The 22,178-nt window shown below is 44.8% G+C and overlaps 1 protein-coding gene across 6 annotated transcripts in view; it reads right to left on the bottom strand.

Moving 5' to 3' along the window:
- The window catches only part of FCHSD2 (FCH and double SH3 domains 2), a 132,280-nt gene that overhangs the window by 8,904 nt on the left and 101,198 nt on the right, over positions 1-22,178 (bottom strand). For 5 of the 6 annotated variants that reach the window (XM_033145971.1, XM_033145972.1, XM_033145974.1 and 2 more), the window contains 4 exons: positions 14,258-14,419; positions 7,541-7,675; positions 5,234-5,317; positions 4,891-5,068 (listed from right to left, as the gene is read on the bottom strand). In XM_033145971.1, coding sequence (XP_033001862.1) covers positions 4,891-5,068; positions 5,234-5,317; positions 7,541-7,675; positions 14,258-14,419 — 559 coding nt within the window. The remainder of the gene's footprint in view (positions 1-4,890; positions 5,069-5,233; positions 5,318-7,540; positions 7,676-14,257; positions 14,420-22,178) is intronic. The other variant, XM_033145973.1, reaches the window with a different exon arrangement.

The raw sequence follows: 22,178 nt of genomic DNA, 5'->3' as shown, positions 1-22,178 counted from the left end.
TGCTTGAAATACGTCAATTCGGAACATAACGCACTTAACGACGCGAATTCGGATTCTGTCGAAGAAACACTCACAATACTCTGTTTCCTTGACTTCCAGCCAATTAAAGCCCCTCCAAACATAATGACCAAACCTGTAACAGATTTTCTATCCGGTAAATTTCCCCAGTCACTATCTGAATAACAATGTAACAGTTCATCTCCTGCAGAACTAAGTTTTAACACATGGCCAATTGTTTGTTTCAAATACCTTAGCAAAAATTTCACTGCTTTCCAGGCATTAAGCGATGGCTTTGATACCTGCCTGCTAAGTATTCCCACTGTGTAACTTATATCAGGTCTTGACCATTGACTCAGAAACATTAAACTTCCAATTGCTGACTGATATAACTCAGGATGTTCAAACATAGGACTTTCATCTGTGTGAAGTGATTTAATGAATCCTAGTTCCATAGGAATAGCAGATCCTTTACAGTCTTGCATGTTATATGTTGCCAGAAGCTGTTTAATTTTGCTCTGCTGACTGATTAAACAACTCCCATCCTTTGCCCAGCACACTTCCAGACCTAGATAAGACTTAATTGAACCAAGATCTTTCACTTTAAACTTTTTGGATAGTTGTGCAGCAAATGCTTTAGTTTGTTTGTCTGACTTACTCATGTGTAATAAATCATCAACATACACAAGGCAATACTCTTGTTTGTCACCAGTCCCACGCACGTAGACACAGTTATCAGCTACACTTTGTCGAAATTGGAATGAAATTAAAGCTGCATGTAAACATTTATTCCAAGATCTCGCGACCTGCCGAAGACCATAAAGAGCTTTATTGAGTTTTAACACTCCGTTACCCGTCTCATACCCGGGTGGCTCAGCAAGATAAATGTCTTCATTCAAAGGTGCATGTAAATATGCGGTTTGTACGTCAAAATGGTTGACTTTAAGCTTTCGCTTCGCTGCTATGGCTAGCAGTAACCTGACACTCTCACTTTTAGCTGTAGGTGCAAAGGTTTCATCAAAGTCTAAACCAGGCTTTTGAGAAAAACCTTGCGCTACTAAGCGAGCCTTGTATTTGTATCCTCCTGTAACCAAAGGTTTAAGTTTGTACACCCACTTGCACCCAATCACCTTCACTCCCTTAGGTGTTGCCACAGGTGTAAACACCTCATGCTCATTAAGAGATGCCATTTCTTCATTCATGGCTTGTTTCCACAAATCTGCCTGTTGTTGTGGCAATGCTAAAACTTCCTGGAAACTTTGAGGCTCTATCGTTACATTACATACACTGCCTGTGCTAGAACAATAACGATTCGGAGGCACTCCTTTGTTTTCTCGCTGTGACCTCCTAGGAGTAAAAGTTTCCTCTGTTTCATTTTCCCCCTCAGACGTTCGCCCCCCTTGCTGTTGCTTAGGAACAGGCGATGACTGATCTGACTCTTGCTTTGGAGATAATGACTCAGCACTTTTCTCCCCCACAGTTTCTGAACTCTGAGTCTCTTTTTCACTGTTAAACCTTTGGGAATCAAACCAAACCTCTGTGTTTGCATGCAATTTCTCCCAGCCAGCGTGCTCACAAAACTTGGCATTTCTAGATATCACAATTCCATTAGTACCTTCAGCAAATCTGTAACCCTTTGAAAACTCTTGGTAGCCTACAAAAATTAATTGCTTAGATTTAGGCTCCCCTTTCTTTCTCATTTGCTTTGGAATCTGTACCCACGCTTTAGAACCAAAAACATGTAGATGATCTATCTTAGGTTTCTTACCAAACAATTTGAAATAAGGAGTAGTACCAATAGTCTGATGGAACAGCCTATTCTGAATATAACACGAAGTTAATATACTTTCAGCCCAATATGACATAGGTAACCCAGCATCATCCAGCATTGAATGCATCATGTCTTGCAACGATCTATTCTTGCGTTCCGCCACACCATTTTCTGCCGGACTAAAAACATTACTTTTCCGATGCCCAATACCATGTTTTTGCAACCAATCTCTGAAAGCATTAGACATGAATTCACCTCCACGATCGCTCTGAATTCTTTTCACTTTAACAGAAAAAAACCTCTCCACTGATGCTACCCAGCTTTTGAATTTGGTAAATACATCTCCCTTGTGTTTCATGGGATAGGCCCAAGAAAAACGTGTTGCATCGTCCACAATTGTTAGAGAAAAACGTGCTCCACCCCTGCTTACAGCAAATGGACCAATTACATCCAAATGAACAAGCTGTAGTGGTGAGTCACTTACTCTATCACTTCTGGGAAATGGAACTCTGCAAATTTTGACTTTCTTGCATACATTGCAGTCCAAATACTTATTGCAACTCTCTAGCTTACATCCATCAGCTAACTCAGGCATTTTCAAAACACTTTTCCATCCAGCATGACCTAGCTTCCTATGCAGTAAATGTAAACAGTTGTTATGCATAGCTTTGTTGCTTAACACAGGTTGAGAATTACTGACCACTGCTGCAACTGAAGAACCAGCTTTAAGTTTAAACAAACCACCTTCTGGCTTAGCAGTGCCAAGAACCTCACCATTCTTTTTAATAATACAGCTGTTGTTTTCAAAATGAACTTTAAACCCAGCTTTAAGCAAACAATCAACTGACATTAAATTGCTTCTTAGTGATGGTACATACAGCACATTCTCCAGGCACTCACGCAGACAAGGAACATATACAGAACCCCCTGAATGTACCTCAGAAGTTCTCCCATCAGCTAAAGCTACCTGACTGCTTTGTGTTTGGCCCTTAGAAACAAAAACTTTCTCTGAATTTACTATGTGCCGAGAAGCTCCTGAATCTACCACCCAGACAGTCTGTTTCTCATCAGCACACTTAACCACGGCAGTCACAAGTTGCGCTGACTTGGTGCGTTTGAAGAATTTCTTCTGTCTTTGCTGCTGCTCCTGACGCTGCTGCTGCTCCTGTCGCTGCTGCTGCTTGGCCGCCTCTGGACACCATTTTCTCAAATGCCGCGTTGACCCACAGCGATAGCACCGACGCACAGCATAAGCGGACTCTTCACCAGACGCCGGACACGGACGTTGTTGTTGCTTCCCTTCTGGAACGCTGCTTGCATTCTTTACAAGCCGACCGCTTGCCGAAGCCTCTGAAATTAACGACCTGTCCTCCCGCTTCTGCCATTCTTCCAGCAAACGCCCAGTTACGTAATTAACAGTCAAATCTTCTCCTTTCATCGCTTCAAATGTCATGACTAGATTGTCCCAGCTTTCAGGAAGAGAGCTCAAAATTATAGACACTTTCTCCTGCTGGTCTAATACACAGTCTCTTTCTTGAAGCGCTACAAATTTCATCTGCAAACTGTGCAAATGATCTTGCATTGTAACTCCAGGCTGCAACATTGCTTTATACAATGCCTTGCGAAGAAACAGTTTGGAACCTGCTGTCTCACGCACATGAAGGTCTTTCAACGCCTTCCACACGCCTTTTGCCGACTTAATCCCTCTCACATGCGGTAACTGAGAGTCTTCCAGCCCCAAGACTATGGTGGCCCTTGCTCTTTGGTCTCTGTCCTGATCTTCATCATCAGGCTTTGCAGGTGGCTTATTTACTGCCTGCCAGAGATGGTCCCTCTGTAACACAGCCTGCATACGCTCAGACCAAAGCAAGTAGTTGTGGTCATTCAGACGCTCAAACGCCATCTGAAACGGTTGAGAAGCCATCTGAGAGCAATGTTTCCTAACAACCCAGGAACCAGCTACTCACAGCTTCCGAGAGAGAACACAGGAATCCACAGCATCCAGCAATGACACGCTGCAGCTGTTGTCTGTCTTGTGCAGTTCCACGCGTCCACAGCTTCACCAGCTTCAGCCAATCACCAGCCACAGTCTGGGCCCATAACCTCTTAAGATAATCATAACCTTTGGGATTTAGTGTCAGGAGTATAACGTATTCCTGGACACCGCAGAGTTAGACGCAGACTTTCTGGAAGCTTCTGGCTGTTGTGAAATTGACTAGACAGCTCAACGCAGGAACTCAGCAACTCACTGGATAACTATATGCAGTATTTATTGATTGAAGCAACTAGCATCCATAAGTTACTATTTACAGACTTTACAAAATAAAAGAAACAAAACATAAAATCTTTTCCTCTCTCTGTCTCTCTCTCATCAACCTAACACCACACACGAACACCTACCACACCCTCTCAGTGAAAGCTGAGTTCTTTAAGTACTCCACTGACCAATCACAGGTGCTTGCTAATGGTCAGAGAGAGAGCAATCTGGGCTTTCTGCCAACTACTAATTGCTTATAGATAACAGCTGCATTTCCTTTCTGCAGTAGGTCACTGAAATCTCTAACAAGGAGGCCCCATTAGCTAAAGTGGTGCTTCAGGTTAAGAACAGTTTCAGGTTAAGAACAGACCTCCACAACAAATTAAGTACTTAACCAGAGGTACCACTGTAGTTAAACACAGCCAGTTACAAAATAAAAAAATTAAAAAATTCCCTCTAGTAGCACCTTAAAGACCAACCACACGAAAGCTCATACCAAGAACAAACTTAGTTGGTCTTTAAGGTGCTACTAGAAGGATTTTTTTTTATTTTTTATTTTGTTTCGACTATGGCAGACCAACACGGCTACCCACCTGTAACAGCCAGTTACATTGTGGGTATATTTGTTAGTTGAATTTACGTAACTATAGGTTTGATAGTGTTATGTACCATTTATCTTTCGGCAAACGAATTTGTTCTTAAACACTGCTTCCAGTGTGCCTTCCATTTATCTTTGGCGTTTTTTAATCAATCTGCAAGCTGCCTTTGAGTAGGAAAGGAGTGCGACTCAAAACTTATGGAATAAACGTTCGCCACCTGAAGGAATGGAGCTCATTGCAGAACACCAGAAGTTGCCGGCACTCACCGCTGGAGTCTCCGTTGAGGCTCCCTGAGACCAGCTCGGCTTCCGTTGAATTACTAGAAGTGTGAGAACGACTGTCCAATGCCGCCAGTGATTGCAACATGCTCAGGAGACTGTTGGAAGTTGGGAACTGCAGGTACTTCTCTGGGACGTAGCCCACGTGGCCAGACTTATTCCGTGCCTGAGGGAGTTGAGAAAATGAAAGGCTTAAGAGAAGGGGGCAAATGGATGGAGGAGCATATATATATATACCTTTCTGTCTTCTTTTGCCGTTAAAAAAGGGGCAATCTACCACCCTCCACGGCCCTTTCAACATGCCACAACGACAGGAAAAGCAAAATGATACCTTTACCCAATCTTCCATATCTCCATCTTCAATAACTTCCAAAACTTCATGTTCCTCAATGGTTAACTCGTCTGGCTGGGAAGCCTGTGGTGAAGGAGAGCGATAAATATATTGGCATATAGATACCAAGGCTCAGGAAAACGCAACTTGTAATGAGTCAATCTTAGCAGGGGAAGGATTAATAATAATAATAATAATAATAATAATAATAATAATAATAATAATAATAATTTTATTTATACCCCGCCCTTCCCAGCCAGAAAACCGGGCTCAGGGCGGCTAACATCAATTAAAATCACAGCAAGAAACATAAAAACGATCAATTTAAAATAACAGATTAAAATACAAATTTAAAAATTCAATTAAAACTGCAGGTCTCAATTTCAAAATATCCCACCAATAAAAGATGAAGCATAAATATTAAACAGAAACCAACCCAAAGGCCAGGTGGAACAGCTCCGTCTTGCAGGCCCTGCGGAAAGATGCCAAATCCCGCAGGGCCCTGGTCTCTTGTGATAGGCTGTTCCACCAAGTCGGGGCCAATATTGAGAAGGCCCTGGCCCTAGTCCTAGTTGCTGCTCCCTGGTTGATTAAACAAACAAACCCCTGTGTTGCAAAATGTGAGTCGGCAATATCAAAAGCAACACGATGACCAGAAACAAATACAATATGAAAAACTTTATGGAATGATTCAAAACATCAAAACTAACAAACGGAAGTCTCTGAAAGTCCTTAAACGAATCACGGTGCCAGACTTCACCCGGCGGAGAACAAGCTGTGAAGCTTTGTATAATCAGCAAATGTCCAATTCTGATGTCCAACTCTGAACAGTGTTTCCGGATAACAACTACTGTTTCGTTGAATTCTTCATCAGCGAATTAGTTCAACACCCGTTAGTAGAAAGATATGTAACTTCTTCATTAACCAATCTTTTTTCGAATGGATATAATATACAGGAAAATGAAAAATACTCATGCAATTATGTAGGCACTGCTCCCTGGTTAAAGCAGCTGTCAAGCAATTTCTTGAAATCCATTCACAACTGAAAGCGTACCTTCTCCCATATGAAGCAGGTGCAGTTAATTATCATGCTTCCTAGAGACCTATTTCCTCAGGGTGTGCATCCCCCCCCCGCAAATTCACCTTGTATTTGTACCTGATCATTAAAAATAATAATAATAAAATCCGCCAGAGATGGAAGGAAGACCAAGTCCCTACCAGAGAGGAATGGCAAGCTAAGCTGATGGACTATGCTGAAATGGCAAAGCTGACTGGAAAACTCAGGAACCAAGAAGACAAAAACTTTTTTAAAAGGAAGGGGGAAATTGGTAACATATCTAGGAGACCACTGCAAGCAGATGGAGGCATTAGGAGGATTTTAATTTCACTTGTAATGTAACGGATACCATGGATAATTTGGATTGATGATATAGAGTATGGAACATCGTAATATGCAGTGGTAAATGTTGATTATAGGACCTATGGAGGGGGGGGAAGTCGCAAGATTCAGAGTAATCTCTATATATGGATATGCATTTGGATTGTTACAATTTTATATTTGTAAAATCAAATAAAAATGATTTTTAAAAAATCCGATCTGTTTATACAGTGGTGCCCCGCTAGACGAAAATAATTCGTTCTGCGAATTTTTTCATCTAGCGTTTTTTTCGTCTAGCGAAGCGGCAATGACAGCTGCGCTCCGCTAAACGAAAAAAAAAGACGAAATTTTTTTGTCTTGCGAAGCAGCCCCATTGACTTTTTCGTCTTGCGGGGCAGCTTCCGCTAGATGAATGCCGTATGTGCTCTGGATTTGAAGCCGCTCTATAAAATGAAGTTACAGGTAGGTAGCCATATTGGTCTGCCGTAGTCGAAACAAACAAAATCCTTCCAGTAATACCTTAGAGACCAACTACGGTAAGTTTGTTCTTAGTATGAGCTTTCGTGTGCATGCACATGAAAGCTCATACCAATAACAAACTTCGTTGGTCTCTAAGGTGCCACTGGAAGGTATTTTTTTATTTCTAAAATGAAGCTCTATGTTCCACATTCTCTATAGTGGAGAACCAAAAAGGACTATAGCTTTTCCCACTTTTGGAAATCTCTTTGGGAACTGCGTTGAAAGGTAGCCAGAGCCGGTGCACAACAGTCCCTTCCTCCAAATCCAGTGGATTCATTCTAACCTAAACCTAGTGCTTCACACTGAGGTCTACTAATGATGCTTTGATTCTGAACACAGCTGAGGCTTCATTGATGTCAAAGTCGGTTATGGTCGTTTGCTTACCAACAAGACCCCGCCCTTTTACATACCTTGTACGAGTAAACAACTTTGCAGGTCAACGGGTAGTTTCTGAGCGTACCAGAAGGACTGGAGCTGCTGTCATCGAAAGCATCCATGCCATCTTCTAGCTCTTCCCCTTCTTCCTTTTCCATGTCAACATTTAGCTAATAGGAGAGAGATTGGAAGAGGGGAAAAAACCCGTCACAATTATACCTACAACCTAAAGGGAACACCAGCAGGACACTTGCCAAGTGAGGATCCCAAAGCAAAGGCAGCAAGGGGACCGAGCTGTTGAGATAACAACATTATTTGCCAAGAAGCTGTTTAGACACCACTGCTGCCCAAATAATTTCATTCTAGAAGAAGAAGAAGAAGAAGAGTTTGGATTTGATATCCCGCTTTATCACTACCCGAAGGAGTCTCAAAGCGGCTAACATTCTCCTTTCCCTTCCTCCCCCACAATAAACACACTGTGAGGTGAGTGGGGCCGAGAGACTTCAAAGAAGTGTGACTAGTCCAAGGTCACCCAGAAGCTGCATGTGGAGGAGCGGAGACGCGAACCCAGTTCCCCAGATTACGAGACTACCGCTCTTAACCACTACACCACACTGGCTCTCACCTTGGATTCTACCTTGGATATTATCCCACCTGTGCAGCCAGTTATGAAAAAAAGCACCAAATCAAAAAGGTGTAAATTGCCTTGTATGCCTTCTCCATGAATGAGTTAGAAAGCGGCCGACAAGTTGGCCTGTGTGTTCCTTCCCTTCTATGGAAATTCACTCTGTGTCTCTCTCTCTCCTTCCCTCTTCTACATACAGAAGCAGCTGCACTGCTTTGAGGATGGCAAACCTCTCTGATGGCCACGCATGTGAATCTTCCACCTCCTTGTTTGGAAGCCCCGAATCACTTGCAGGACCTGCCATGTCTCAGTTTGACCATCCTTGGAGAAAAGCATTGGTTTTCTTGTACGTAGGGAGAGGCTGTAGCACAAAGAGAGTCAGAAATCTCCTCTTTTTCTTCCATCAATTGAAAAATCCTGGAAACAACTCTCCCCAGACAAGCCTGGCTCGGCATCCTCAAAGGAACGGAATGTGACTGCTGACAACTTCAGCGTGCACCACAGACAGTGCAGAGTGCTGCCAGCAAACAGAAATGACTCTATTTTGCATTTCCGATCTTTTGGTATTCCAGTGGTCTGGTCCTTATGCCAGAGTTTCCCAAACCTCTGATATCTGGGAGGACTTATAACATTACTTGAATTGAAAACTGAAGGCATGCTTCATTCTTTCACATTGTAAGCCAGGCACCCCCAAACTTGGCCCTCCAGAGGTTTTGGGACTACAACTCCCATCATCCCTCGCTAACTGGACCAGTGGTCAGGGATGATTGGAACTGTAGTCCCAAAACCTCTGGAGGGCTGAGTTTGGGGATGCCTGTTCTAAGCCCTTAGGGTCAAAACTTCTCCCAGTAGCACTTTCAAGTTTTGCAACCCATATGGCCTTAAGAAAAGAGTATGTTAATTATCCCTCAGTTTCCACAGGAAGAGGCAATTGACAATCAGATTATCCAGTGGATTTATGGACCCTAAATGCCTGAGATGTTTCAGGCCAGGAAGTCCTGAATTTGGAGATCTCCTTTTTAAACCAAGAAGCTCTTTTGGGTTTACAATAATTTGTGGGAAAACAGTATTAAGAGCCTGGATTCTGCAGCAACGTAGGGCCCTTTTACCACAATCACCTACGCTGAGTAGCTTGCAATGCAGTCATCCAAAAATATTTAACTGGCCTCCAAGGTGCTGCGTGTACAATGGTTAATTCAGAAACTAGGGTGACAACATTTGCTGCTTCTTGAATCGTCTGTATTTCATGCAAGGGAAAAGTAAATGTGCAAATCAAGCAGTAGGGTTAGTTGTGGTGGGCATTATCTCCCAATTCCATGGAGAAACTGTCACCAGGTAAGTCAAGGAGGAGGTGTGACAAGAGTCAGGCAGGATTTTGATCTCACTTGTAGTGTAACAATTATCATGGAAAATATGCATTGATATAATAGTTAGAGTGTGGAAGAAGATGCAGTTTAAAACGGGACTCCAGGGAGGGGGCAAGTCCTGAGAATTCGGAGGAATCTCTGTATATGGTTATGTATTTGAATTTTTAAAAATAATTTTGCATTGTAAAATAAAAAAGAAAGATTATTATTATTTTTAAGAGTCACATCCAAACATTATAAAGTGGCTCTGTGTGCACATGAGTACAGTCGTACCTTGGAAGTTGAACGGAATCCCTTCCGGAAGTCCGTTCGACTTCCAAAACGTTCAGAAACCAAAGCGCAGCTTGTGGTCAGCAGCAGGAAGCCCCGTCGGACGTTCGGCTTCCAAAAACAGTCACTTCTGGGTTTGCGGCGTTTGGGAGACAAAACGTTTGGGAACTAAGCTGTTCCAAAACCCAAGGTGCGACTGTATTTGATCGAGTGAGGCTGAGCAGTGGGATGTCAGCAAAGCATATGCACAGCTCTAAAACAGCCTGGAAGCCACTGCCTCCTGCACAGGGAGGCTGGAATCCCAACCGGAATGTCAAAGAAATGCCAACCTGCAGAGCGTAGACATGTCCCCAGTGCCCCCTCATGCTTCAAAAACATCACTTTGAAGCAGAATAAACATTTTAAGAAATAAATCAATAAATCAAAGAATGCTAGCAGGATGTAATTGAACAGGAAGTGTACTGGGCATTCTACTGAAAGTTTAGATTCTAAACCAAAAATGGGTTTTTTTTAAACAACAAATTGGAAGCCTGCATTTATTTATTTTTTAATGTGCAATATAACTGCTGGCAGTCTGTAAATATCACAGGCTAGAAGCTGGCTCCACTCTGCTGCAATTGCTATTGCCAGTTCAGCAGCCTGTAGTCCTATAAAACGTGGAACACAACCAGATTATGCCTACAGACACCTTTGTTATACTTAAAAACACAGGGTGATAGCTACCCGAAGCCATGCACAGCCTAGAGACCCACCAAAACGAATAGACTTAAGTTCATTTATTTCAATTGTCTTTTCAGAGTATGAGTAACTCTGGATGTTCATTTAAAAATATGCTCAAACATTTTGGATGGATATCATTCATTTAAAAATATGCTCAAACATTTTGAGGAGGGTGGAGGAGAGGAGCTTAAATGTGCAATGCGCAGTATTCAGGATATAGGAAAACTAGAATTGGAATAAATTGTCATTTTTGAGGGCAGGAGGAGGAAGTTATTATTGTGGGGAAATTCCGAAACCACACTCAAATTGTCAATAACAAATCAATGTATGCTTGATACTCTAATTGGATCTCTCGATCTTTCTAAAACAAATCATCAAGAACCTATGCGTTCATAAAGGGCAACCCTCTCCTGTCTTACATTCCTGTGCAAGTGTATGGGAAAGTTGGCTGTCCGCAACAATCTGCCACACACAGTAAGTAAGCACCAGCAACTGGGACAATTCCACACCTCTCCCGCTACATCCTCTAGGTCAGGGGTAGGCAACCTAAGGCCATTGGGCTGGATGTGGCCCAATCGCCTTCTAAATCCAGCCCACGGATGGTCCAGGAATCAGCGTGTTTTTACATGAGCAGAATGAGTCCTTTTATTTAAAATGCATCTCTGGGTTATTTGTGGGGCATAGGAATTCGTTCATTTCCCCCCCTTCAAAATATAGTCCGGCCCACCACATGGTCTGAGGGACAGTGGACCGGCCCATGGCTGAAAAAGGTTGCTGACCCCTGATCTAGGTTGTAAAGTGCTTGGAAAGTGGTGGCAGGGCCTAACCCACTAGCCTTCACTGCTTTTTCAAAGGGAGCCTGCAGTAAAATGACTTACTGACGAAAGCTCTGCACAACCTGCAGATGAAGAACTAAGCAAAGGTAACATGAAATTACAAGCGCTGCTGTCTGCACAACCTGATCAATGACGCATGAGGTTTTCCTGCCCTGAGACAACTGAGTCATGTGATCCATTGGAGAGCTCTGCCACTTTCTGCAAGGGATCATCAAATCCATCAGGTCTCGTGTTGCTTCACTGGCGCACGGAAACGTTTTTGCTGCCACAAGTGACTACTTGGGCTGTTTGTGCAGTCAGATTATCCCTCTCTACGCATTAAATTAAACTAAGATCATGGCCACTGGTCCCATCACCTCCTGGCAAATAGAAGGGGAAGAAATGGAGGCGGTGAGAGATTTTACTTTCAGGGGCTCCATGATCACTGCAGATGGTGACAGCAGTCCCGAAATTAAAAGATGCCTGCTTCTTGGGAGGAAAGCAATGACAAACCTAGACAGCATCTTAAAAAGCAGAGACATCACCTTGCCAACAAAGGTCCATCTAGTTAAAGCTATGGTTTTCCCAGTAGTGAAGTGAGAGCTGGACCATCAAGAAGGCTGATCGCCGAAGAATTGATGCTTTTGAATTATGGTGCTGGAGGAGACTCTTGAGAGTCCCATGGACTGCAAGAAGATCAAACCTATCCATTCTGAAGGAAATCAGCCCTGAGTGCTCACTGGAAGGACAGATCCCGAAGCTGAGGCTCCAATACTTTGGCCACCTAATGAGTGTTCTCGAAGCTACTAACATGAGTTTGGCCAAACTGCGGGAGGCAGTGGAAGACGGGAGTGTCTGGCGTGCTCTGGTTCATGGGGTCACGAAGAGTCGGACATGACTAAATGACTAAACAACAACAACGCATTCAATTACGAAGGCAGGCCAAAGGAGTATCTACTGGGAAATGGATTCTATAATAGCATACAGTCTTGGACTATAGTCCATGAACGCTTATGCCATAGTAAGTTTGCTGGCGTTTAAAACGCCACCATCTTTTTGCTGCTGTTGCAACAACCTAACACTGCTAACCCTCTGGAAACCGATTCTTTAGTAAGCATTTTGACAGGTTAAATATTGAACTTTCAATCTGTTTTGAGGGACGCTATTCTCTTATTTAGGATTTGTTCGGCACACAGCTGTCAAGAACCGCTTAAAACAAATGGTCTACAAATGCAAATACAAAGAACACAAATGTACCTTTGCTAAGCTACGTTTGGTAAAGAATGGCAGAAATAGCTTTGCTGTTGTCATTTTTTTAATCACACGTGCCCCTAGGGAATGTACAACAGAGAGCAAGAATGAGACAGCTAGGTATTTTTATTTTGGAAACTCGCACCTTTAACTGCTGTAAAAAATGCCAGCTTCTAGCTAACTCCAGCATGCCCGCCAAGGGCAAGCCAGGAAGCTGGCTGGAGGGACTGTGTGTCAAAGGGGGGAAATGGAAATTAGATTTTTATCCTCCCACACTCCAGCATCTGCCAGTTTGTCAGAGACTGGCAACGGCTATAGATGCCGTTCCAACTGCTGGCATGCTGCACTGGGCAGACGAAGAGAGTTGGGGCGGATCCAGGATTTGCAACAGGAAGGGAAGTGGGGAGCCAAATGAAAGGGGGTGGGAGAGAGCAGCTTGGAGGAATGAGATGTTTCTTTTTCTGCGTTGCGGTGAAAAGAGATCTAAGGCGTAATCCCCCCCAGGCCTCTTCCCAACAGAAACAAAGCCCAAATTCACTTAAATCCATTTGTGCGCATTCATATTCCTCTTTAGCCTAGCCTCTGCATCCTTTCCAACCCCCAACCCACCCACCATCAAAATGTATACTGTAAGCTCCTTGGAAGAAAGTGGCTTTCTCTCCCCCCCCCCAATATTGCCCTGTCAAGCCAGTGTGGTGTAGGGGGCTATGTGTCTGACTAGGAGCTGGGAGTCCAGGGTTCAAAACCCCCATTTGGCCACGTGAGTCACCTCGGGCCAGTCCCTCTCTCAGCGCAACCTGCTCTCGTAGGGTTGCTGTGAGGAAAAGGCATGAGAGTGACATGTGTCACTTTGAGCTCTTTTGAGGAACGGTGTGATATAAATGTAAGGGGGAAAATGTGCACCTTGATACCAGTTGCAACGGCCACTTGAATCTAGACCTGCAATTCTGATTATAACCATCTGCAGAAATAAAGCTCTCAGGGACGGTGCTGAGAGAACCCACCGGACCCTTGCGGGGTTTCCAGAGTGATCCACAGCAGAGATAACAGGAATGTGGCAGGAAGGGAGGCGAGGAAAGAAGCACATCCATGGGAGGACTTGGTCAGTGGGCAGGAGAGCTTATTCTCTCTTGCACCCATCTCTCCCACAAAAAATGCCCCTCACAGGGATTACTTAGCAATGTGCCTGTGGCCTGCAGTTTATTGTGAAACCTTTGTCTGGACTATGAAATGCGTTGGAACAGATGTGCTAAGCCAGGGGTGGCCAACTCCCAAGAGACTGCGATCTACTCACAGAATTAAAAACTGGCAGTGATCTACCCCCTTTTTGGGGGATTCAGGTCAAAGTTCTTGAGCTTTTTTTAGGGAGGAGGAAAGCCCCATTTTGGGGGAGATCAATTATGTTACATCAATACTTATTAAATCATAACCACGCCTTTTGGCCCAGCCCTCTTCCATCTTTCCTGTTACTGGTATGGCCCTCCATTCCATTTTGATTTGGAATACGCACTCACAGATATGCTGGGCTGAAGATGGAAACAGCCACCTCTGATGGTTTCTGACACCCACTGACAATCCGCAATTATCTGTTCCACTTAACCAGTACCAGATGAGACGCAGACGCACTGTGGGGATGCCTGACTGTAACTAAGGGTTCAAAAGGAAAGGGGGGGGGGAAGGCAAACGTCACAAAGAGGAATGTACCAAGTGCGAAGAGCCGTTATTGGCCACCGTGGGGAGGCTGGCCCATCTCTCATTCTCCAGTTCCTCCATGACTTGATTCATTGCACTTTTTAGCCAGGTATCCACTGAAACCCCAATCTGCTTCAGAAGGTCGAGTCGAGCTTCTGCTTTCAGCTTTATTATCTGTTGGTGGAAGGGAAAAGAGAAAGCAATTAGGCTCCTTGCACTTCCTGAGGCACTTGTTTGAGGAAGACGGATGCAGGGGGGTAGCAAGGTAAATTGGTACCCGGGGGCAAAACATTTTTGTCAACCCCCCCCCAGAGGCATAGGAAGGTCAGGTGGTACCCGGTACGGAAAATTTCTTGCCAACCCCCCCATTGATCCCCCCCCGCAAAAATGGTTTTACATTATTTCATATTTTCTTACAAAGGAATAATAACAAGTAATAATAATAATAATATTTTTTTTTATTTATATCCTACCCTCCCTGGCCAAAGTCGGGCTCAGGGTGGCTAACATCAGATACATAACATTGGTATAAAATCAAACAATAATTAAATTACCTCCTAAAAACATCTCAAAATCAAATTAAAGTCTAATTAGATGGCTTTCCATAGGGTTAGGGTTGAGAACAGTAAGTGCTCCCTGAACTGAAATTTCAGCCTTCATGACAGGAAAACAGCCAACTGAACAGCTATTTTGGTGGAGGAGGGTCAAGATATTAACCGATATGCATGAAATTTCATATATCGCTATATAATCCCTAGTATAGTAAGATAAGACCTTTGGAGCAGGCATTTTAAAAAAAATATCAATTTTTTCCCACCCCCACTCCCAATAATTGTTCCTTGATAATTTGTCACCTGCTCCACTATGGAACCCGGGGTGGCCCGCCCCCGCTTGCCACGCCCCTGGCCGGATGTCGGCAAGAAGATCTGGTTTTGAATGAAGTACCTAAAAGAGTTGTTTCCCCTGCCACCCATCAGTTTGGGCCCTTCGATTAGCAGCAAAGGGTCCTGCCCCGCGGTGCCAGTTCTGAGTGGCGCTGACCCGTAACAAAGCCTTAATGGTGGCAGTTCCAACTTTTGTGGAACACCCTCCTTGGTGAGCTGTACCTGCCTCCCTCATTATTAGCATTCAGGAGGAATTTAAAAACACTCCTGTTCATTCAGGCATTTGATGGCTGATAGAGACTGTCCCTGGTAATCTTGAAATGATTAGCTGCGAGGGGGTGTGACTGCTTTTAAAGGGTTGATTTAAATAAGTCTTTTATTTATTGTTTGGTTCTCCTGCTTGGTTGCTTGCCACCTCGGGGGCTCCTTTGGGAATCACAGAGTTGCAGAGTTACAAGGGGCCCCCGAGGGTCATCAAGTCTAACCCCCGACAATGCAGGAATCGCAACTAATGGGAGATGGGGAGCGATAGAAATCTAATAAATAAATTTCATTCTGCAGCATCTGTACAGAGTGATGGAAGCATTTGCCAAAATACTGTATTTATTCAGAAAATGATTTCTAGATTGCCCTTCATCATATGATTCCAAAGTATGTTACAATACAAATAAAACTGTGTGTGCAGGGGGAGATGTACAGATCACAACTCTGCACATTCACCCTTTTGGACTTTTGAAGGTAGCTCTTAAAAAAATAGCTCTGTGCAACCCCCCAGCATATAGAAAAATAAAAATCCGAATAATACAAGCTCAGAATTCTGAGATCTGCTGGTGGTTTGAGGGCCTCAGTTCAGTGGTTAAGAACATGATTTGCATACAGAGGGTCTGTGTTGAATCTCTGGTACGGCCCAGCTAAAAGGAACTCTATAGTAGGACTGGGGAAGACCCCTCTTTCTGTGCTTGAGACCGTGGAGAGCAGCTGCCATTACTTGGCTAGACGGACAAATAGCCTGATTTCAATGTAAGGCAGTTTCAAACGCTGTCAAAACCTTAGAGCAAAGTGTTAAAAGCTTCGGAAACTAGAAGGAAAGCAGAAGAGAGCAAACAACCCTTGCTTTTCAAACTCAAAGACTAAGGAATAATTTTCACACATTACTGTACTCATCTCATTGCTCACTGCCAGTACTACAACCATCTCTTCGGAAACTTTAAATACAGCAAAGCAGTCTGGAAGGATCTGAAGTTTCTCTTCTCTCAAATCTGCCCAAAGTTCAAAGAGATGGCCCAGAAGTGGCACAGAAAAGGATGGCTCAACTAGGACATGGACTGCAATGTTATCCTTGGGTGGGCAGTGTCTGGGCCACCTTGCCCACGTTAGCGCAACCTCTGGAGAAAAAAATTACTGCCACAATTCATTCATTCATTGCCTTCAAGGTGATTTACACACAGGAGTTAAAAACACAAAAGCAACGAATGCATTTAAAACAAGACTAAAACCCTAGCAAGTGGACACATTCATCCGACAGGGAAAGCCTGTAGGAGGAACAACAAACAAACAACAACAACAACAACAACAACTTATTTATACCCCCCCCCGCCCATCCAGCTGAGTTTCCCCCGCCACTCTGGGCAGCTCCCAATGTATTCAACTGCTTCCAGAAACTGAGGCACCCGTTGTATCTCAACAGAAATGCTATTCCAGAAAACCTCAGTGTTCTTTCCTTGATGAAAGTTGCATAAGTGTTGTTGACACTCCCCATATACCACCTTGATTTATCTACCAAATAAAAACGAAGGGTTCCCACAGAGAGCAAACTGTGAACCCTACAACACACCACTGCCGTTAACAAAAGCCCAAGCCCCACACAGATACCCCCCTACTCCATATACGCTGCACCTAAAGTTGCCTTGGTCCTCTACCCTGTATACCCACATGTTGGACTTCACATGGGACAAGAAGTCTAGAGATTATCAAAAGATCTTGATCTTCACTACAGGATCGAGGATGTCAGGTGAGGCGGGGCACGATCACCATCAAATTTGACACCTGGCGGCAGGATGTCTGCATAAGGGTTAAAGGCATACTGCTGGTTTGGGAGCAAGCTTGCCAGTGCCCACCATCCCTTCCAGAAATAGGAAGAAACAACAACAACAACAACTCTTTCCATGTGATGATTTAGACAAGGAAGTGACTCATGAGACCAATCCAGCATCGCTTAAACGTTCCGTGGGAAGCAGACTTCATAGTAGCGTGCCCTTGAATCAGAGGGGGTGGGGAGAGAGGTTCCCATTTCACTGACCCCAATTTGCAAGGCCTGACAGTGACAAGCATGTATTTTTCAACAAGAACAGCAACCTAAAAGGCACTGGAATACACCATGTGAAAAAAGAGAGAGGTTATACTCCTATTAAGGACTGGACGGAGGGAAGAGGGGAGGGGATGATGGGAGCAAGAGTTCAGGGCAGGGTTTCTGTGGGAAAGAGCAAGGCTACTGAACCAGGAAAAGGTTTCTGTGTCGCAGCCACTCAGGCAATGTTGCTTATCGTTGAACCATCGAATTAATGATTTAATGCCGCAGATGCCGATTCTCACGGGCAAACTTCTCAGACGAGAAATCAGAATTCTCTCATGCGGCAGCAAATGCGTGCCCACACACCGTTTGCCTTCAACTCGTATTCAAATGCCGGGGATCTAAGGCAGGAAGAGGAAACAAGGAACCGGTAAGATACCGCTACATGTGCATCCTGACCCATGGACCAAGTTAAGAGGAGCTGCTGCTGAGAACATGGCCGGTCTCTTCTGTGCATGCGCAAGATTGATAATCTCCTAGGAGAAGTGGTACCTCAGGTGGGGAAGAACCAACGCACTTCCACCACAGAAAGACAGTTTCTCACACCCCTTGCGAAGTGGCACAATCAGTATAAATCCCAGGTATAAAAATGCAAGCTCCACCAGCGGAAGCCGTCATGTTGGCAGCAGGGTTGTTTAAAAAAAAGAAACAGCCTCCACTCGAAGCTAAAAAGCTAGCAGTGAGGTCACCCACATCTCTCGCTGAAGATGGCAACCCAGAGCGTGGGAACAACCACAGAGAGAGCACCACCCTCTGCATGCTCCAGCAGAGCAAGCCTGAACACAGATACATCCTCAGATCTCAAATAGTGGGAAGGATCATACTGGTGAAGGCACGCCCTTCAAATATATCGGGACAAGGCCAATTAAAGCAAGGAGGGGGGTATCTGTGCCCATCTAAATGATGCTAAGACTTGCAACTCCCATCAGCCCCTTGCTAAGCTTGGCCAACAATCAGTGAGGTGGGAGCTGCGACCCAATGACTCTGGTGGGTCACAGTTTCCCCAAACTTGCTTTAAAGAAGAAGAAGAGGAGTTTGGATTTGATATCCCACTTTATCGCTACCCGAAGGAGTCTCAAAGCGGCTAACATTCTCCTTTCCCTTCCTCCCCCACAACAAACACTCTGTGAGGTGAGTGGGGCTGAGAGACTTCAGAGAAGTGTGACTAGCCCAAGGTCACCCAGCAGCTGCATGTGGAGGAGCAGAGACACGAACCCGGTTCACCAGATTACGAGTCTACCGCTCTTAACCCCTACACCACACTGGAAAGTATCAGCCAGGGCCGTCTTACCCATAGGCACTAGGGGTGCGGGGCACCCGGGCGCCGGGCTCTCAGGGAGAGTCCGGGGCCCGAGAGTTGAGCCTGGGGAAGCGCCCGCCCGTCGGTTGGAGCGGCATGGCGGGCTCTTCTACTGTGGGAGGCTCTGCGCCGACCAAGCCAGTGAGATGCTGAGGCAGCCAGCCGGCTCCGCCCTCCTGTGCGCCAGGGACTGGGCAACTGGGGGAGGGGCGGATCTTTGCACCCCAGCGCCGCATTTGCTTAAGACAGCCCTGGTATCAGCATCCTGAATTCAGACCAGAAGATTAGAGGTTGCCCAGCCAGTTCAAGGTGAGCCCACACTGGTCTAATATGGGGCCTGTCACTCTTTCCTGTTATTAAGCAAGCCTCAGGGTAATGAGTTAAAATAATTAAGCATGTTACAAGGAAACCGTCTAAACTGTCCTTTCCTGTCAGCATAATTCTCAGAATCATGAGTTTGCAACAGAAGCAGAAAAATCTGTTCCAGAAGGAAAGGAAAACAGTAACAATAGTTACATTGCATCCTAACCTGTTGAGATGAAACATTTTTGGACAGATTTTGTAACATGAGTAATTACTTTGAACCTTTCATGAAGTAAGATGAGAATGAGCTCGCAAAGGGGTGGGGAGATTCTCCTTCTGCATTTCTAGTCTACCCTCTTCCACGTACAATCAAAATCAAAAACTGAATTTCATCGTCCACAAGAAATTAGACCTCCCCAGTCTGATTTCCTAGTCTTGGTTTAACACACCATTTGTCACAACTTTCTATCCTCAGGTAATCTTTTCTACACTAACCTATGTGCCAAGGAATGTTGTTGTTATAAAAATTATATTGCCCTTCATCTGAGGATCACAGGACTCAAGAGGCGTAGGAAGTTCAGGTGGTACCTGGTGCGGAAAATTTCTTGTCACCCCCCCATTGATCCCCCCCCAAATGGTTTTACGTTATTTCATATTTTCTTATAAATATATAACAATTAATAATAATAAAAAACTTCTATTTATATCCCGCCCTCCCCGGCCAAAGTCGGGCTCAGGGTGGCTAACATCAGATACATAACATTGGTATAAAATCAAACAATAATTAAATCACCTCCTAAAAACATCTCAAAATCAAATTAAAGTCTAATTAGATGGCTTTCCACAAGGTTAGGGTTGAGAACAGTAAGTGCTCCCTGAACTGAAATTTCAGCCTTCACGACATAGGAAAACAGCCAAGTGAACAGCTATTTTGGTGGTGGAGGATCAAGATATTAACCGATATGCATGAAATTTCATATATAGCTACCGGTATATAATCCCTAGTATAGTAAGATAAGACCTTTGGAGCAGGCATTTTTTTAAAAAAAAGTTTTTTATGAACTGCCCGTGTAGGGCAGTAATTGTTCCTTGATAATTTGTCACCCCCTCCATTATGGAACTTGAGGAGCCCCCCCCATGCCCCCCTTGCTACGCCCCTGACAGGACTGTTTCCATTTTTCAAAAGCTGAAAAATACATACCATAGTTACAATAAAAACCAATACATCCCTCCGCACTTTAAAAGGCCAGAGATCGTTTAATCAGCCAAAGGCCTGGGAGAAGATGAATGCTTTTGCCTGGCACCTAAAGATATGTAATAATGGCACCAGGTGAGCTTCCCTGGGGAGAGCATTCCACAAACAGGGAGCCATCACAGAAAAGGTCACCCTCCAGACCTCTCGTGGAGGAGGCACATGAAGAAGGGCTTCAGAAGATGATCTCAGGGTCCGGGTAGGTTCATATGGGTCCTTGACATATTGTGGTCCAGTGGCATTTAAGCCTTTCTAGGTCAAAACCAGGACTTTTAATTGGGCCCCGGTAACTAATTGGCAGCCAGTGTGGTCGGGCCAGGATGCTGGATTGTGAAATGGAGTGTTCCACAATCTATAGCGTATACCAGGGTCCGGCACGCTATCACTGCGTTGCTTTGCTTTTAATGCCTGGCAACCCCTGGCTATTAGCAGAGTTCAAAGCCACAGCGAAAGCTTGTGTGTAACTGCCAAGGCAGCCCAGTAATAACTCACTGAAGCGTTGTCTTCTTAACGAGCTAACTTTATTTACAAAACAATAAATCTTCTCCCGGAGTGCTCAGTTCCATGACTGCTCCGGTCGGTGAAAACGAAACCAAAAAGTACAGCTCACACAGACAAAGACAAAAGCCCGTATGTGAACTGCCCACACAGTGACCAGTGCGTCACAGCAGAGCATTTAACCCTTCAGGCTCTGATACTCTCCACACAGGATTGGCGTTATATACTCAGATCGTCTTAACCCGGTGAGCAACCTGGCCGTTGAATTCTGCACCAGCTGAAGTTTCTGAACTGTCTTCAGAGGCTGTTAGCCTATCCCTGTCCAGAGAGGGGCGCAGCTGGGCTACCAGTTGAAGCAAGGGCATGCGGTCAGCCTGACCGATCGAAGCACCTTGTCCATGCCTTCGAGCCTCACTAACAGAAACTCATCCAATGTAATACGACTAGACAGTGCTCTCTACACATCTTGAGGTTCATCTGCTGTAACAATGGAGCCAAGGTTCCAAGTGGATGCAAGCAACTTTGTCCTCAAAATGCTTTGCAAACAAGTCACAGTGAGCTACCGTCAGTTCTGTCACCTCCTTAGGGCCAGGCTGTAGAAGACTTCAGTTCTCTCACCATCTACATAGGAAGCCACAAGTCAGACCTTTGGGTTCATCTAGTTCAGTGCTGTCAACTGAACTAGTTGACAGCAGTTCTCCAGAGCTTCAGGCACCAGACTTCCCCGGAACTACCTGGAAAATGAACCTGAGGACTTTTTCAAGTAAAGCATATCCTCTACCAGTGAGCTACAGTCGTCTCCAATAATCCCAATGCACCTTCCATGGACCCCCTCCCCCCCCTGCACTTTGCAGAAGATTCCACTGCTTCTTCTCAGGCTTGTACTCCATCCACCTGGAGCACTGGCAGCGCTTGCCTTTGCTCTGCAGAAATGCCAGAATTTGCCCCAAATAATCCACTGTGGCTGCGCTTGATAGGTCATGGTGGGAAGGTTGCAGCTCAGCGGCCGACCACCTGCTCTGCAAGTCCCACGTTTAATCCCGGACATCTCCAAGCAGGGCTGGGAAAAGACCCTCACCTGAAACCCTTGGGAGTCACTGCCTGTCAGTCAGTGCAGACAGCACTGGGCTAGATGGACCAACCTGAATTGCAATAAGGTGGCCTCTTTCCCCCCTACACAAATGGGCTTTCATAAAATCTATTATTCACCTTGCTACTGGATAACCCCTGATACAACTAAGCTCCTTGCAGTTTTGGGTCTCCTCAGAGGTTTCAGTGCAAAAGACTTAAGGATAATAGGACAACAGAAGCAACCTTTCTTCTGTAGAGGGTCTCTCCTGGAGGGT

The sequence above is a fragment of the Lacerta agilis genome, chromosome 4 (genome assembly GCF_009819535.1).
Source record: "Lacerta agilis isolate rLacAgi1 chromosome 4, rLacAgi1.pri, whole genome shotgun sequence".
Taxonomy (NCBI): domain Eukaryota; kingdom Metazoa; phylum Chordata; class Lepidosauria; order Squamata; family Lacertidae; genus Lacerta; species Lacerta agilis.
This window is presented reverse-complemented; position numbering and strand designations above follow the sequence as displayed.